The 19,419-nt window shown below is 44.4% G+C and overlaps 1 gene segment (V, D, J or C); it reads right to left on the reverse strand.

Annotated features, from left to right (window-relative positions):
* Positions 1–17,816: 17,816 nt before the first annotated feature.
* Positions 17,817–19,419, reverse strand: part of LOC114583608 (immunoglobulin heavy constant epsilon-like) — a 179,784-nt gene continuing 178,181 nt past the window's right edge. Inside the window, 2 exon segments of the C gene segment in view lie at positions 17,817–17,934; positions 19,073–19,234. Coding sequence covers positions 17,848–17,934; positions 19,073–19,234 — 249 coding nt within the window.

Raw genomic sequence — 19,419 nt, forward strand, 5'->3', positions numbered from 1 at the left:
CTAACGTCACATCCCATCTCCCTTTCCCGTGAGACTGCAAGGTCTCTGGAATGTAAACAGAGTCCTGTGACTCCACGCAGCTGCTCAGTGAGAAACAGAAACTAACACCACACACACACACACAGAGCAGCCATTTTGTCTTGTGCCCCCCCCCAACAAACACCACAGCAACCATTTTGTCTTGAGCCACACATACACCACAGCAGCCATTTTGTCTTGTGCCCCCTCACACCACAGCAGCCATTTTGTCTTGTGCCACATACAAAACAGCAGCCATTTTGTCTTGTGCCACACACACACACCTCACAGCAGCCATTTTATATTGTGACACACACACACACACACACACACACACACACACACACACAGAGCAGCCATTTTATTTCTTGAGCCACACATACACCACAGCAGCCATTTTGTGACTGGCACCCTTGGCACTTTCTCAAAACCCCAAATGTGCCCTGTGTGGTAGAGGAATTAGATGCTAACTGACCCTACTAACTGTGACGACCAGTCAGGCCTTGGGAAGGTGATAGTGACATTTAGGCACCGGAGGTTTTAAAAACTGCCATTTCAATTGTTGTTTTTGGATACAATAACCTTGTCCGGGGAGGAATGCACATTTAATACAGAAATATAAACAACTAACTCTGGAGGCTCAGAAGCATAGCTGTCAACTTTTCCCTTTTCTTGCGGGGAATCTTATTCGGAATAAGGGAATTTCCCTTAAAAAAAGGGAAACGTTGACAGCTATGCTCAGAAGGGTTTTTTTGGCTGAGGCCTCATCTGAACTATACATTTAAAGTGCTATGGTACCTCTTTATACACTCATGGCTCCCCCCAAAGAATCCTTGGGACTGTAGTTTCCTAAGAGTTGTTAGGAGACCCCTATTTCCCTCACAGAGTTAGGGGGTGTGCGTGCTAGGTGTTCATCTGGGGTGCTGAGCTGAGCTCAGTGGCTGGGCTTCCCCCCATGTTTTGTCTGCAGTGAGCTAAGGTGGAAAAAGCAAATGCCTTCACTGAGCTGAGGAGGGAGACAAGTTGCATTTTTTGAGTTTGTTCTCAGAAGTTCCCACATAGCTCAGTCAGTAGAGCATGATATTCTTAATCTCAAGGTTGTGCATTGGGCAAAAAAGATTTGGAAGACTTGTAAAAAAAAGAAATTGGGCCGGGGGGGGTGGGTAGCAGCAAGGGTAGAAGACTGAAGAGGACGCTACAGCTTGGGAGGCTAGTATATACCGGAAGAATAAGAAATCACGATAAGAAACTTTTTATGAAATAATGGAAATGGTTCATTGGATATTTACAGATAAATTGCAAACAGATTAAAAACATTGGCAGGGTTTTAGTAATAACCTGCCGTTTCATAAGAGTATATATTTAAAGTGGATAAATAAATGAGTAAATTAAATGAATTGGGATATGCAGAAGATGTTAAAAAAAATTAAGGAACCGCAGGAAGAGGGGGAAGGAAGTCAAACTTTGAAATGTTAAAATGATTGTAAAATTAATGAAATGTGCAAACTTGAAAAGTATAAATATTTTTTTTTAAAAAAAGTATATAGTGATCATTTTATTTGAATGCCGCTTTTCCATAGTTCCAAGCTATGCCCAAGGCGGCTTATAACATGGAAAAAGTCACACAATTACAAACAGAATAAAAGTCGTCATAACAATAAATAAAACAAAGTACACAACCGAACTGAAACAATTTCCACATAAATCACAAGATCTAAAATAAAGATGCGAAACATGAATATCTGTAACAGCAACAACCCCCATAATGAAAAGAAACCTAAAAAGTTCCCCAGCCTGAGAGTCTGTCCCTTTAATGCTAGTGATACACAAGACTACTTATTCCTGTGTGATATTAAAGTACAGGTTCTTGTTTAAATAAATAAAAAGATTTCTATATACTGCACATAAACGGAAGACTAGTTATAGCACTCCAAGAGAGGGCCTACTTTTTTTTTTTTTTTTTAAATCTTTTTATTAAGTTTATTTAACACATATAAAAAGAAAAAAAACAAGTACACAAACAAATACATTCATCAAGGTAACACAAGAAAAAAAATAGCTAAGAAAAATAGAAAAGACAAAAAAGAAATAAGTACAACACTGAAAACGACGACTTCCTTCCTTACTGATTTCGGGTTCATACTTTCAATGGGTTTTTTATTACTGCTGGTATTGATTTTTGGTATAAGCGTCGGAAGTTTTATAACACTCCTGCTATAGTTGGTAGGTTTCTAAAGTTGTCTTCAAAATAAACCATAAGCTTCTCCCAATCTTTTTTTAACTTTGCATTTTTTTGATCCCTAATTCTTTGCGTCATCCTTGCCAATTCTATAAAATCAAACAATTTTAATTGCCAATCCTTCACCGTTGGAAGGTTTGTACTTTTCCAGTTTTGCGCGATTAATATTCTGGCCGCTGCTGTTGAGTATTGAAATAAGATTTTGTCTTTTTCTTGGATTTCTTTCCCAACCATCCCTAGTAGGAAGGCTTCTGGGTCTTTGGGAAATGTGTATCTAAGTATCTTTTTTAGCTCATTATATATCTGATCCCAAAATTTTTTTATCTCCTCGCATGTCCACCACATATGTATAAAACTGCCCTCTTTTATTTTACATCTCCAACATGTCTTATCTGCAGTTTTATACATCCTGCTTAATTTTTCTGGGGTCAGGTACCATCTATAAACCATCTTTACTAGGTTTTCTCTAATTGCAGCGCTTGCCGTGAATTTTAATCCCTCATTCCACAGTTTTGACCATTTTTTATATTCTATATTATGCCCCAAATCCATCGCCCACTTGACCATAACTTCCTTAATTTCTTCATCCTTAGTCTCCCATTCCAATAGAATTTTATACATCTTGGATAATATTTTGGATTTACTTTCAATTATTTCAATCTGAAATTTGGACTTCTTATCATTCATTCCTGTTTTCTTATCCTCCGTCCATTTTGCATTTATTTGATGGTACTGGAGCCAACCCGTCAGACGTCCCTTTATTTCTTCATACGGCCTTAACCTCCAACTATCTTGGGATCTTACCAATAGGTCTTCATACGTCAATTTTTGGTCTTCCATATTTATTTTTTTAATTGATAAGATATTTGTTGGGGATAGCCACCAAGGTGTTTTCCACTCCAACAACCTCTTGTTTCTTTCCCAAACCTCGTACAGGGGACCTCTAATAATGTGATTCGAAAACCCTTTATGTGTCTTTTCTTTATTTGACCAGAGGTAGGCATGCCAGCCGTGTCTGTTGTCGGCCCCTTCTAAGTCTAACAGATCTGTGTTCTCCAAGGTTATCCAGTCCTTGACCCAGCAAAGACAGGCCGCCTCATAATATAATTTTAAGTCAGGTACTGCCAACCCCCCTCTCTCCTTGCAATCTGTAAGTAATTTAAATCTAATCCTTGGCCTCCTTCCCTGCCATATGAATCTCGAAAGGGTTTTCTGCCAGTCTTTGAATATTTTGGTCCCTCTGATAACAGGTATGTTTTGGAATAGGAAGAGCATCTTGGGGAGTATGTTCATTTTTATTGCTTCCATCCTACCCAGCCATGAAAGGTTCACCCTATTCCAGACATCCAGATCTTTTTTTACCCTGTTCCATGTTGGTGTATAATTATCTTCAATTAGATTTATATTTTTGGATGTTAGCCAAATTCCTAAATATTTTATTTTTTTTGCCACTTTAATTCCATATTGACTTTCTAATCCTTCCTTCCTATCATTTCCTATATTCTTCGTCAACATTTTTGTTTTGGTTTTGTTTAACTTGAGGCCCGAGACTTTACCGTATTCCTCCAATATCTCCAATGCTTTACCCATGCTTTCTTGCGGTTCTTCAAGGGATAACATCAGGTCGTCCGCGTATGCCTTTAGCTTATATTCTTTAGATCCTATTTTGATCCCTTTTATCTCCGGTTTGGATCTTATTTTATTCGCCAAAATTTCTAGGACCAGAATGAACAAAAGTGGGGAAAGGGGGCATCCCTGCCTCGTTCCCTTTTCTATTTTAAACCTGTTCGTGATGTTATTGTTTATTACCAATTTGGCATATTGATCTGAGTATATTGCCTGTATCCCTTTCAGAAATTCACCCTCAATCCCTGCCTTTTCTATAGATTTTACTAAGAACCGCCAGGAGACGTTATCGAACGCCTTCTCTGCGTCTATAAAGATCAGGGACGCCGGTATGTTATTATTAACCTCCAGATGTTCAATTATGTTTATCACATGCCTCACATTGTCCTTCAGAGAGGGCCTACTTGTTGCAAATGAGTAAGGGAGTGTTGGTGCTCAGAGAGGAGAACTCGCAGGAGCCATTTTGTGTGTGCAGAACATAATAAAGCACATTGGCCTGTGACTCCATTAGAGTAATCCTTTTGAGAGCCACCCCACAAGCTTCTCTGGGGATCCTGAAACTGGAGGAATGCACTAAAAGCAGAACAGTGCAAAGAAGAGGTAGCTTAGTTTGTGGAGACCCTGGGAGAAGCAGGCTTGTTTTGCAATCCTGCACAAGCCACACAACTTGGTAATGCTGCAACGCTGCAGACTAGCCTGGAGGGGGCAATTTGAGGGCCTGCACAAACCAAGGGGTTCCTTGGTTCCTGCACATACCATTGGCCACCAATGGTCGGTGAGCGCCTAAGATTTCCAGGCAAGTTGCCACTGGAGAGTAATTTTTCTGTGGCCACAGAAAAAGGTGCATTATTGGTGTGAGGCCAGGCCTTCCTTCTTGAGAAGGTCACAGCCAGCAAGACCTATGAGGCTGAGCCCTAATTGTTGCAGAAAGAATCTCTGCCACAATGGGGTTGGGATTTGGAGCAGGTACTCAGGGCGAGGAGCAGCCACAGAATTTCAAAATTTGTCATCCGTGAATGCAGTAATTATTGCACGTGGGCCTGAGCTTTTGTGCATGCATGCATGGGCCCTTGTAAGGGTGAGCAGCAGAAGGGCCCCAAATATCACACCTGCTCCAGGTGCCATAAACCCTTTGGAAAGCTGACCACAGTAGGAGGCACTCCTTGCCCAGGGTGCTGTTTCTCCAGGCTTAGCTTTGTTTACAAGTTCCCGAGTGGTTTGACGATCGATCTCCAGGGAAATCTGGGAATTGTAGTTCTGTGAGGAGCATAGGGGTCTCCTAACAAGTCTCAGTGCCCTGAGCAGACTGCAGTTTGGAGGAATCATTCGGGGGAGCTATGACTGTTCAGTGTTGTACCACAATGCTTTAATGGTAATTTTGGCCTACAATCTCAGTCATTTTGGACTCATTGGCCAGAGGACCTGGGTTTGTGTTGACTGTATTGAGGCAATGGTTAACATGGTGGTTTTGTGACGAAGTAGTTGCAACAAACAACAGTTCTCTGCTGGAGTCCTCTCAGCCATGCAGACTCTACCCACTTCCACCATTGTTCAGGCATCATCTCCAAACTCCCACCCTAATCCCTCTTGTCAAGAGATGTCTCCAAATCATTACAATCACTCCAGGCAGAATGTTGTTTGCACATTTCCCTCCTTATATATCTATAAGAAAAAGGACCAGAGGTTGATACTGTGTACACACCATACACTTCAAGACACCCCCCCGCCGCAATAATCATGGGAACTGTATCCTTTCATAGAGCTACAATTCCCAACACCCTTAAACTACAACATATTATGGAAGAAGCAGGCCGCTGAGTATCAGTAATGATTAGTAGAAACCCAAAGTGTTCTTTACAGGGGTGTTTTTCTGGCAAACACAAGCAGGGAAGTGAAACTGAGGACAGAAGTCATTTCGAGAGTTTACAATGCTCGTAAGGAGTTTGCACATGGTGAGCTAAAGTTTGTTGTTGCACGCTTGAAGCTGACTCCTGTGCAGGAATACTTGGAAATAAACCTCTCTGCAGTGGGGCTCACCCCCTGTTCCATGTAAGTGTGCGTGGTGCTAAGAAGCCATAGACTGCAAGCTCTCATGTAAACAACAACAACAGCCCACTAAACTTTAGGGGTAGCTGTAGTAAAGGCGCCCCTCGCCCACGCTACCCTTCCATCACCCGACTCTGCTCTCCGGCCAGTCCAGGTTTCTAGAGTAGGCTGGCGAGGGGGTTTACTTTTCTCAACACAGGCCGAAATCACACCGGTAGGCTGCCACCACTCCCTTTGGCTCAGGGGAACCCAAGGACACCACCCAGGGAGAAGAGTGTGTCCAATTAACCTGGCAATCCCCCCTTCCTTACAAGCTGCGTCCACAGGCTTGCAGGCAGAAATTCACTTGGTAGAGCGTAACTAAGCGGAAGGCTTGGATTTAGCTATTCCCTCGGAAAAGGCACAAATACCAACAGGTTCTAACATAAAAGTTTATTTTAAAAGAATAACTGAAAACATGTGGGAAAACCACAGGCACATCTTAAATATCTTACAAACATGAAAATAATAACGGTGTACATTATAACTAACTGTTACATACCTACAAAGGAACACAGATAAGATAGTAAGAGTCCTTTCAAGCTGTTGCGTAATGGAGCTGTTTGAGGATTTCCATTTCAAAAGGACATAACGACGGCTATCGATGAAAGTTACAGCCGGGCATCTTTGCAAGTCGCAACGCAGAGAGCAAAGGCAAGGAGCCTTGGCAAAGAGCAAAGAGTCAGCAATTCCCTTGATCCTTTATCCAAAATTCTGACTCTGCGTCGTAACTTTTGGCCAATCAAAGCCTTAATTGGATTAGCCCATTCTTTTGCAGCTGGGTCAGTTTTAGGCTTGAACCCTTAATCAGAGAATCTTCCTCCCACCTGTGGAAATTAACCAGATCCCCAATTCTCAGCAATTTGAAAACAAACAACCTCCGGGAAGGAGGAAGAGATTCCTAACACCAGCCCAGGTGCCAAACCTTCCATTAATCAAGGACCCCTTTCCTCCCATAAACCTCTCATGGCAAGGAGCCAAAAAGTCTGGGGTTAAAGATACACAGCTCCCTTTCCCAGGGTCCTTGTAGCTGGCAAAATACCCACAAGGCCACATTCTCTTACTTGACCAAGGAATGATTTTTCTGAACATGTCTACATTACCACACCCTCCCCTCCAGATGAAATTAATAGGGTAAAGTCCCATAATTTCATCCAACTATTTACTCTGAGGTAGATTTTCTGGTCCAGGGGGTTCTAGCAGCTTTTAACATACATAACTAGCAGCACCCCCCTAATCCAATATTTACACAGTTTCAAGACAATGAATTCTCATCAGAGGATACAGGTAATACACATCTCATATTTCATGGAACAGATTGGTACATTCTAGACAGAGTATCAGCAACCACATTTTCTTTTCCAGGAATATGAGTGACTTTAAACTGGAAATCTTGCAGGGCCATGCTCCATCTAGCCAGTTTCTGGTTAGAGTTTTTTCCTCTTTCCAACCAACACAGTGGGGAGTGATCAGTCTGAACCTCAAAGGAAGTACCCCACAAATAGGGACGCAATTTAGTTAGAGCCCAGACCAAAGCAAACACTCTTTCTCGATGGTGGAATAATTTGGTTCCCGGGTTATCAATTTCTTACTCAGATAAACCACAGGACGCCAATTACCTTGTTTATCTTCTTGTAACAAAACGGCACCCAATCCAAATTGACTAGCGTCCGTCTGTACTTTAAACGGCCGTTTCTGATCTGGGGCCAACATGACTTGGTTGCTTATCAATGCATGTTTCAACAAATCAAAAGCTCTTTGACACTCCTCAGTCCACTCTACCTTAACTGGCAAGGATTTCTTGCAAAGGTTGGTAAGAGGAGCTGCCAGGGTTGAGAAGTGGTTGATAAAACGCCTGTAGTAATTCACCAACCCTATAAAGGACTGCACATCTTTTTTCACCACAGGGCGAGGCCACTCTTGGATACATTGTACCTTAGCCTCCAGAGTCTTGATGCTTCCAGACCCAACTCTAAATCCCAAATACACGACTTCTCCGTGAGCAAACTGGCATTTTGACATTTTTACAGTCAAGTTTGCTTCTTGTAACCGGGCCAAAACTCTCTGCAGGTGTTTAAGATGTTCTGGCCAGGATTCGGAAAAAATAGCTAGGTCATCCAAGTAAGCACAGCAGAATTCACTCATGTCATGAATCAAGGAATTAATCAACCTTTGGAAAGCTGCAGGAGCATTTCGTAATCCAAAGGGTAGCACTTTAAATTGGTATAAGCCTACATGAGTGGTAAAGGCAGACTTTTCAGAAGCTTCAGGGGACAGAGGGATTTGCCAATACCCTTTGGTCAAATCCATAACAGTAATAAATCGTGCACATCCCAGCTTCTCAATCAGGTTTAGATCTTGCAAATGGGCCAAGACACTCTGCACATGCTTAAGGCATTTTGGCCACAAGTCAGAAAAAATCAGCTTAAGCTCCTCCAATCCCTCCCATTTTCCTCTAAACATACCCAACAGATTTTGAACACAGGGATTGGGTAAAATGAAACTCCAAGCAAACCTGAAAATATTTTTGCTCTTTACATCATCATCCTGTTTCCTAGGACTGAAATTCTGTAAAAGACCCACCAGATTCACTTTCTTCTTGACACAAACATTTGCATTACAAAACATCTTTTGAAACACAATAAACACATCAGCAGGGTCTTTAAAGTCCTTGAGCTGCGGGCAAAAAAGGTCTTGGTTAGCCACAACAGAAATAAACTCAGTCTCACAAAGTGGAGTTTCCGCAGCCTCCCGGCAACCTAGGAGAGAATGATCAAAAAACTCAAAACTTCTTACAGCTGCTTGACTGGGTTGAGTTGACCCCCCTCCTTCTGCTTGTCTCTCAGCGTTTGGCTGACAGGAAACACTTGCATAGTTCTCAGTTTGTGTCCCTAGGGGGTTTTCTGCAAGCGGCTGTGTTGGAATTGCAGATTTCAAAACATTTTCCCCCAAAAGAGAATTTTCACTAACTTGGGGTTTAAGACCTGGATCAAAAGGTTCCCCCATACAACCCTTGGAGGTAAACAAATCAACAGTTGCAGGCTGGGGAATTAAAGTTCCACCACCAGGATTACTCTTCTGGAAGTCAGGCTGATTCCATGGAGACAAAACTGAGTCCTTTGGTAAAGTCACAGAAACAGAGTCCATACTTTGAAAAGAAGGCACAACAACTCGATGAACCCTGGGGATGACGTCAGACGCTGAGCAGGGCTCATTAACACAAGGAGTGGCAATTCGTATCAAGCCAACCCTCCTCCCCATCAATTTCTCAGGTGTCACAGTCTCAACAGTCTTAGTAGTCTTGGGAGTTATAGTATCAGGCGCCAAACTTCCACCCTCCCTATCCGGGACAAGGTTCTCCAAGACATTTGTTTTCGAGGGGACACTTTGTAACTTATTGGGCAGATTATCATAATGAGTCCCCACCTTCCGACCCAAATCTCCCAGTTCAACAGGGGCATCAAAGTCCTTTTTGAGATCCACATCCAAAATGGGTACCTCTCCCTCCCCTCCGGGTTTCCCATCCAACCCTGTCTCAGGCACAACAGAGTCTGTCCCTGCCTGAATTGGGGTGGGGGGGGTTGCTACAGTCACCGGATTCACCTTGGTTTGTTGTTGTAGGTAAACTTGAAACCCAAGATCGTTCCCAACCAAAACGGGGCTTTTGCAAACTTGTGGGTCATGAACAATCACCAAATGGTCCCCGCTATAGCCTTTGTATCGAAGGGGGACTATTGCTGTTGGCTGAAAAATTTCCTCGACCCCGTATGGGCTTATTTTCAGGGGTTTTGCCTGCATCTGGCTAGGCAAGACCAGATCTCTAGACACGCTTGTAATATCTGAGCCAGAGTCCCGATACGATTCCACAACATGTTTATTGACTTCGATAGGGGCGGAAAACTCCATCTTCGCCCAGTTCACATGGGGGGTTTTGAAATTACTCCCCGCACTCACCGGACCCACATTAACAGCAGTTACTGGGACAGCAGGTGTTTCATCTTTAGGTGTTGCCCCACCCTCCTCCTTCAGAGCCAAACTCTGCTCCACTCCGGATTTTTGCTGTTCCTCCTCCCAATCTTCCTCCGGCCGCTGTATCATCCGCACAGCGGGAGTGGACGTGAGGATGGGAGGCTTTTTATTTCCAAGCTGGGGACAAGCTGCTTTCACGTGTCCCGGCTTTTTACAGAAAAAACACAATCCCGATGTGGGGGACAGTTTAGCGCGCTCTCCCCCTGTTGCAGCAAACTCTTTGGCAGGTGTAGGACTACCTCGGCTCGGTTCCCTGATGGGGGGGGCAGATCGACCAGACCCAATCATAGGTCTATTCGCATTATTCCCCCCTTTAGCAGTCCGTTGGGCGCGATTAAGCCAAAAGGACTCAGCCAGAGAAGTGGCGTCCTCCAAAGTTCGTGGCTTTTGGTCTGCAACCAAGCTAGCAATTTCAGGGGACAAGGACCGCATGAACTGCTCAATCAACAGGAGCTGCTTGATCTCCTTCGCATCCCGAGCCCCCTCGGCTGCAAGCCACAGTTCAAAATTCTGAGCCATCTTTGCAGAAAATACGGTTATGTTGTCAGTGAGCCCCCCTTTTTCCACTTTCCGAAAGGCTTTTCTATATCGCTCAGGATGTAAGCCCAGCCGTCGCATAACTAGTTTTTTAAATTTCTCATAATTATTCAAGTCATCTTGGGGAAGGTGTCCCATCAGTTCTGACAAATCCCCACAGACCAGGGAGCGCAGAACCACCATATAAAGTTCCGGAGCAACTCCCATGTCCTTGCAGGTCCCCTCAAAAAGATTTAGGTAACACAGTACATCAGTAGGGGGTTGATATTTTTGGAACACCCTCCAATTGAGGTTATTTAAAGTCAGTCCTGGAGGGGGCGGTTGTTGTTGGTTTCCCCCCCGCACTGGGACAGGTTCATACCTTGGAGCTCTGCTGGGCGGCACCCACCCATCCGGGCGTTGTTCCGCCGCCGCGTATTCACGCTGAGGTCTTTGAAAAAACTCCTCTTCCTCCGCTACGCACCGACGTACTGGCACGCGCACTTGTTGAGCACTGACGGGCGAGTAGACCTTTCCCGGGCAAAACGAAGGCTGTTCCACCTTCCTGCGCACATCTGGCCCATACGCCTCTCGGCTGTAGTCTCTCCCCGCCACCTCTTGTCGCTGCTGCGGCAAACCTTGGTAATCATACGCCTTCCGGTCGTACCGTGGTGCTAGGTGAATAGCCTCACCGACTTTTGGACACTTTTCTCTGGAACGGAATCCACCGTCCACTGGATCACGTGTCCACTCCACATCAAGTCCCTCCGAGAAATCCATCTCTTTAGACTCTGTGTAAACAGGAAAATTTTCCCTAGGACGTGCAGCAGCTGCCTCTGCATGCATCTCCTCACGAGGGTTTAGGGGTTGGTACTCTGACGCAGCCCTCCCTCCTTCCACACGGCAGGTCTCTTGTTGACCCTTCCGGACCGTCTCTGGAATGCTGGCATCTACCAACTCTTCCTGGGACCCATCGGAAAACCAGGACGCGGATTGTTCGCTAGGACTTGGAGTCCTCATGGGGTTGGCTTCCACCGGCAGGGAACTAGCTTCTCCCACCTCTCCCCATTGATCAATAGTTCTCATAGATTGTTCCAAACTTTGTTCCATCCTGACTATCTCTATCCAAAATAACAAACCGTTTGTAAGCCACAAGATACGTGCCAAAAAATTTTTTAAAACATTACAGTGCTTTTCCGCAGGGAAGTTCTAGATCCCACCACGCTGCCAACATGTAGTAAAGGCGCCCCTCGCCCACGCTACCCTTCCATCACCCGACTCTGCTCTCCGGCCAGTCCAGGTTTCTAGAGTAGGCTGGCGAGGGGGTTTACTTTTCTCAACACAGGCCGAAATCACACCGGTAGGCTGCCACCACTCCCTTTGGCTCAGGGGAACCCAAGGACACCACCCAGGGAGAAGAGTGTGTCCAATTAACCTGGCAATCCCCCCTTCCTTACAAGCTGCGTCCACAGGCTTGCAGGCAGAAATTCACTTGGTAGAGCGTAACTAAGCGGAAGGCTTGGATTTAGCTATTCCCTCGGAAAAGGCACAAATACCAACAGGTTCTAACATAAAAGTTTATTTTAAAAGAATAACTGAAAACATGTGGGAAAACCACAGGCACATCTTAAATATCTTACAAACATGAAAATAATAACGGTGTACATTATAACTAACTGTTACATACCTACAAAGGAACACAGATAAGATAGTAAGAGTCCTTTCAAGCTGTTGCGTAATGGAGCTGTTTGAGGATTTCCATTTCAAAAGGACATAACGACGGCTATCGATGAAAGTTACAGCCGGGCATCTTTGCAAGTCGCAACGCAGAGAGCAAAGGCAAGGAGCCTTGGCAAAGAGCAAAGAGTCAGCAATTCCCTTGATCCTTTATCCAAAATTCTGACTCTGCGTCGTAACTTTTGGCCAATCAAAGCCTTAATTGGATTAGCCCATTCTTTTGCAGCTGGGTCAGTTTTAGGCTTGAACCCTTAATCAGAGAATCTTCCTCCCACCTGTGGAAATTAACCAGATCCCCAATTCTCAGCAATTTGAAAACAAACAACCTCCGGGAAGGAGGAAGAGATTCCTAACACCAGCCCAGGTGCCAAACCTTCCATTAATCAAGGACCCCTTTCCTCCCATAAACCTCTCATGGCAAGGAGCCAAAAAGTCTGGGGTTAAAGATACACAGCTCCCTTTCCCAGGGTCCTTGTAGCTGGCAAAATACCCACAAGGCCACATTCTCTTACTTGACCAAGGAATGATTTTTCTGAACATGTCTACATTACCACAGTAGCTAACATATTGTCCAGTATGGCCCTTATTTCCAAGCAAGTATGTGTAAGATTGATCTGTTAGGGTAATGATTCCCCAACTGTGGACCGTAGACCACCAGTGGTCTGCGAGCTTCATTCAGATGGTCCATGGCGTGCCTTCAAAAATACAGTTTCAAATCACACAGCATCTAGCCCAGTGTATTTCAACTGATACAACAGGCGGAAAAACCGTTAAGAAGTCCACCAAGACTGTCTGCAATTTTCAAGCGTTTCGTTGAGTGTGTGTATGCCTAGAGGGGCGGGTGGAGTTTGGGAACCATTGTGCTAGAGTTCATCCACACCAACTCTGTAGATCACCCTCGTACCACTCTGACAGTCATGGCGTTCCCCATAGAATCCTGGGAACTGTAGTTTGTTAAGGCGACTGGGGATTCTCCTAACAGCGCTCAGCACCCTTAAAAACTACAGTTCCCAGGGTTCTTTGGGGGATGGGGGTAAGCCATGACTGTCAGTGGTGGAAGAGTGCTTTAAAAGGTATGGTTGTGAGCTTTTTCTCCTAGAAAGTAAAGTTTGGAGCAGCAAATCTTACACCCATTCTGAGGTGACTGTGGGTGGCTGTGGAAAATCTGCTCTTTTGGCGGCTTTCCCCCTGTTCATTTCCCTTCACATGATCTGCGAATGCCGTTATATATTTGTGCCTTGCTTTTCTTCCCAGGATCTCAAGTCTGCGTCCATCGCCATCTCCTTCCACCCTTTTATCTTCACTTGGCAGATTAAACTGAGTTAGTACATGTACCCAGGCATAGATTGTCTTTCCCACAGATCGCCTGTTGGGATGGTGGGGAGAAAGCATGATCCCCCCCCCAGTCCATATACAGTGCAACTGGCCTGAGAAATCCTGTTATCAGGATTGTGCGGTGCAAAGTGTGGTGTGCGTGGTACAAAGACCTGCAATTCACACCACTCTTTCAAAACACATTTTCCCCTCTCAAGGAATTCTGGGCACTGTACTGTGTTAAATTGGACGATGCGGAAGAGAGTGAGTTAGGACAGTGCCTCTCCCTTACAGCCAGGCATTCCCGAGTTTAGCTTGTTGTTTACTTGGTTTATAACAAAGTAAGCAGGCAACATTTTCTAATTGCATGCTAGATGTGCTGTCTGCCCCTTATTGGCTTACTGTAGATTGGGTGGGGGCGCAAGGTCAGAGCTCAGGAGCAGAGACTCTACTTTGCCTGCAGAAAGTCCCTGGTTCAACCCAGGTCTCTGGCAGACCACCAGGCCTCCTCTCCTTCAACTGGAGGCAGCCATTCCACCAGACTGCCTCAGTAGGGGAGATACGGGAAGCAGAGCTTGTTCCACCAGTTTTGCCGAAAACACCAGCTCCATCAGGCACTTCTTACCCCTGAACTGTGCCAGCTGGTTGCAGAGCAGGTCCCTGAGTTTGATTTCCCCCCTCTTCTCTCCCTGTCCCTTTCTCCTTGTGTGCCTTTTGTTTTAGACTGTATGCCTGCAGGCAGGGACTGTCTTGTTTCTGCAGGGCAAACAGAAAATACAGTGGTCCCTTGGGTTAAGTACTTAATTCGTTCCGGAGGTCCGTTCTTAACCTGAAACTGTTCTTAACCTGAAGCACCACTTTAGCTAATGGGGCCTCCTGCTGCCGCCGCGCTGCCGGAGCACGATTTCTGTTCTCATCCTGAAGCAAAGTTCTTTTTTTTTAAAAAAAAGATATTTATTAAGATTTTCCACTTTAGTACATTAAAAATCAAAAAAGAAAACAAAAAAAAGAAAAATTTAAAAACACATACAGTTTACAATCCTTATTTTTCTATAACATATTTCCCTGACTTCCCCACACCTCCCCTTCTTATATTCCAATTCAAATTGTTAGTTCAACAAGTTCTTGTCCCTGAAGCAAAGTTCTTAACCTGAAGCACTATTTCTGGGTTAGCGGAGTCTGTAATCTGAAGCGTATGTAACCTGAGGTACCACTGTACACACCACAATTGCCTCATTGCGTAAATCATGTTCAGAATACCACAACACACACGTAACTGGCTGTAAAGTAACATAACATTAACATTATATATAAAGTTTTATATATAATAAAACTGTAATCTAATCATCATATCAAAAATTATATGATGATTAGATTACAGTTTTATTATATATAATGTTATGTTACTTTACAGCCAGTTACGTGTGTGTTGAGGCAAACCAGCTTGGACCCTTTGCCTAGAGAGCATGAAACAAGCGGAAAACCTCTTGGACTCATGCTTTGTAGACACAGGACAAGCGAAGTGTGGATGAGCCCTTGGTATAAGGCAGCTTCCTCTGTTCACATAACCTATGCTGACACAGTCCTTGGGATGAAGAGCTCTTCTTCAATTACCATTCATTCAATTTAAAACATATGCAGAAGACCCTGTGACTGGAAGTTAGGACAGTGACGAATGTGATTATATTAGCTGCTTTGAAACCCACCCTGACCAGCCTGAGACTTCCATTTCTCCTCTGCATTCATTTCTCTGGGCCTTCTGATATATCTCCTGGCTTGGGTTGGTTATGGGGGAGCATGCAAACCTCTCAATTGCTGTGATATAAGGGATACAAGACTACACACATTTTTTATGAATCAGTATTGGGCAAAACAAAACTTCTTCTCCCATCCAGTATCTGTGACAGGCATTTTTTTGGGGGGTGCCTCATGGATTGTCACATTTGTTGAAGTAGTTCTTTTTCAGTCATGCCACTGTGACCTCTTTAGCTGAGAGCAGTACCCAGAATCCTTTGCTGGTGCCGCTGCTGCGTGCGCCACTTGCTCCTCACTGCATGGCCGCTTCTGCGATGCAAATATATCTCTCTCACATGCTTGGAAGATGTTTACCGTACACCCGGCCCAGCTGGATCCCACCCAGCCCCCAAGGCCCTGCTCCTCCCCTCACGGTTTCACACTGCGGGGTAATTATAGCCTCGTGTTGGTGAGTTTTGAAACCGAGAGGCGCTAAGAATAGCAACAGAAAAACGTCCTGCAAGATGGCGCTTCCTGAAGCTGCAGTTTCTTGTATCTCACCTCTCACCCTCTCCTTTTTCCATTGTAAAGGTCTGCTCTTTCCAGCCTCCTCTGCTTGGCCAGAGTCATTCCACTCACATGAGCTTCCTACTATGGGCCTGGTCCGCACACATGGGTGTGGTCAAGGGGGGGGCAGTCAATGACAATGCATAGCAGACTGAGGTTCTGCCCCCCCCTCACGCAAGGGCTGCCCCCCATGTCTGCACATGTAGTATTATGGAGTGGGAGGATACTGAAAGCGGTTGCATGGACTTCCCTGGGGTACCCAATATGGTGCCCTCCATATCTTGTGGACTGCAGCTCCTGGTCATAGATCAGGGATGCTGGGAGTTCACAGCATCTAGAGAGCACCACATTAGCTACTTTTGGACTACCCATCAGATTATAGGTGGTGGATGCCATTTTTAAACACTTTGCTTTGTTCAACCAACCAACCAACCAACCAACCAACCAACCTACCTGTAAGTCAAAAGCTAGCACAACAGGTTGGACCTCGAACCTTTCTTTCCAATTGTGCTAGCAGAGACTCCCCCCCCCCTCCATCTCTTGTAAGAGAACAATGAAAATGTTATCTTCCACCTCATTCCGACCTCATTCTGCTACAGGTGTAGGCCCAGACTTCCTCCTTGGAAGTATCATATTGCAACTTTCCCTCCAGGTCTCTGATGGTTCTATTTCATTGGAATAAGGTCACTGGGGGCTTTTGCCAGTTTTGTGATGTATGGTTTATTTACATGCATATACAGGGATTGGAAGGTTCACAACATTAGCACTTCAGCAGTTCTTGCGTATAGTTTCTGGGATGCTTGTGCACTAAAAACAGTAATGATCACAAAACCTGCATCAACTGGAAAGGCCCTCAAAGGATATCCAGCCCAGCCCCCTAATGGTGCAGAAATCTATTGCTATACGATCCCAGATAGGTAGCTATTCTCTGCTTAACAATCTCCGATAAATGAGTATGCAATAGATTAAGGGATGGGTAGTCACTGGTAGTTTGAAGACCATAGACTGTATCCTGTGCTAGACTTACTCAGAGTAGACCAGTTGACGTTAATGGGCATGCCTACCTTAGTTTAAGTTGATCTGCTCTGAGTAGGACTTGGCTGGCTATAATCCCGTGGCAGTAAGGAAATGGTGTGTAAGAGATGGGTAAAAGAGCTGGCTTATTTGAGCGTAGTGCATGCACGTAGATAGATAAGGATGTTTATTTCATATGGTTAAAGAGGCCTGGCAAAGATACTGGAAAGTGGAGTTTCACATCTCTGGGTGAGGATAGAAGCCAGATAGTGTCAGGCATGTTGGGGCTAGAGACACAAGACATTCATTCGTTTAAAAAAGCAAAAGCTGCCAGGATGGTATGCATCTCAGACATGAAGACTACATTCAAAATAATGAAATATTTAAAAGCACACAATAAGATACACACACACACATGCACACTAAATCTAAAATAGTAAAATATTTTTTTTTTAAAACCGCACAAAATAAGAGCAGTAAAAGCAACAATAAGAGTAAAACCACCACTGCTTAAAAGCCTGGGAGTAGAATGTATTATTCACCTGTTAGTATTTATTCACCTGTGCCAGCAGAATATCTCTAGGGAGACCATTCCACAACAGGGGCACCACCATTGAAAAGGCATATTTTTGTGTGTGGGGGTGACTGTCCTTTGGTACTTTACTGGGTGGGAGAAGCAGATGTTTCTGACTCTTGGTGGAAGCCAGTTAAGATATCGGGCCCCATAAAAGTGTTTCCTCTTGAAGGCACTGTCCCAACGCATGCCATTCAGGATAATTGCCTCCCCCTAAGACAATCGCTGTGTTGAAAGGGCATCATCACTTGCCAGGAGAGAAGTAGGAGCTGAATGAGATAGGAAATGAGAGAAGGCCCGGGATGTTGACACTGGAGATGAAGCTGCGGCTCCAGGCAGTGGCTTCCTCTTTGCCCCTTTGAAGATGGAGGATGAGATTCCCAGGAAAATGCTCCTAGAATGTCTGTGGGATGACATTCTTGTATTCAGGGCCTACAGGCTGCTTCTTCAGGTCTGCCACAGTGGAGAACATCCATTTTACCTGTTGGGATGGAGGGTGAAGAGTGGGGGAGAGAGAACAGGGGTGAGTGTTGAACAGAGCTGGGGAACCTTTTTTGGCTGGTGGACCAGATCCTTATATGCCCACCCCAGAGGGCATAATTTAGCAGGTAGATGGGGGCTCCCACGTGTCAGTCAACTGATGTCTTAGGTACATCAGGTGATGCTGCATTTTGAAACACTGACTGTTGGGACTTCAAATAAACAGATAGATACATTCATAGAAAAGAATAGTACAGGGCTTTTTGAAAGCCCTTTTGCAAACAGGTATCTGAAGAACTGTGCCTGCACACGAAAGCTTCTACCCAGAACATACTTAGTTGGTCTCTAAGGTGCTACTGGACAATTTTTTTATTTATTTTGACTGCGTCGGACCAACACGACTACCTACCTGAATCTAGTCACATGCTCTTCTTTGAACCTTCAAAAATGTCGTATCTTGCCTACATTAGCAAGAGGTTATTTAGAAGCAAAACTCTTTCTGGCTGAAGGAATGTTCAAATGCAGTCAGTGTAAAAAGGACTTTTACCTAAGTTATCTTGAATGTACTGTTACTACACTTTTGCCATTTTAAGATATTTCTTTTCTTCCACTTTGAAATGCCACATAAAGAACATTTTCCTCAAACAAATGCAGTGTTTTTAGTTTTTTTAATTACAGCCCTGTGCCTTGAGCCTTTCAGACTCCACTTATGATCCAGAGTGGTAGCAGATCCTTGGAAGTTTCCACAAGTTCTGGACCCTATAGAGGTGTATTAAAGAGGAAGGAGAGCAGATTAGGAGGTTAAGGAAATAGGCTGCCTACACACCATACATTTAAAGCACACGGCTTCCCCCAAAGAATCATGGGAACTGTGGTTTGCTAAGGCTGCTGGGAGATAAATAAATGTGAGGAATAAATGACAGTTCCCAGGATTCTCTGGGGGAAGCCAAGGGCTTTAAATGTCTGGTGTGTGTGCAACCTATATTCTACGCCCCTCTCTCCTCCCCAGCAAGCAGCGAATGAAACATATATTTTAAACACTTATCTCTTGGGTTTTAGTTGTTGCTTTCTTCCTCCTTTGGGCTCTCTCACTGCCAAATGCAAATGTTGATATGTGTTTTCCCCTTCCTTCCCCTCACCTTGAAGAGTGTCATTGTGGTGCTGTAACACACACTGATGAGGAAGAGAATGAAGAAAACCAAGATGGTGGTCCATAATTTTTCCAGTTCCTCTTCGACCTCGTCGCTGAGATCAACTTCTGTCGATATTATTATCACTGTGGGGAAGAAAGAGACGCCATTCTCAGTGTTCATAAATATAAAATTCCCCAATATGAATAGTCCATCTATCTATTGACCCACAAGTATATCCATCTACTTCTGAATCCCATCATTCTGCATAAATATGGAGCCTGCCTTCCCCTAGAATATGATTGTACGGTGGTACCTTGGTTTAAGAACTTAATCCGTTCCGGAAGTCCATTCTT

This window comes from Podarcis muralis, chromosome 13 (genome assembly GCF_964188315.1).
Source record: "Podarcis muralis chromosome 13, rPodMur119.hap1.1, whole genome shotgun sequence".
Taxonomy (NCBI): Eukaryota; Metazoa; Chordata; class Lepidosauria; order Squamata; family Lacertidae; genus Podarcis; species Podarcis muralis.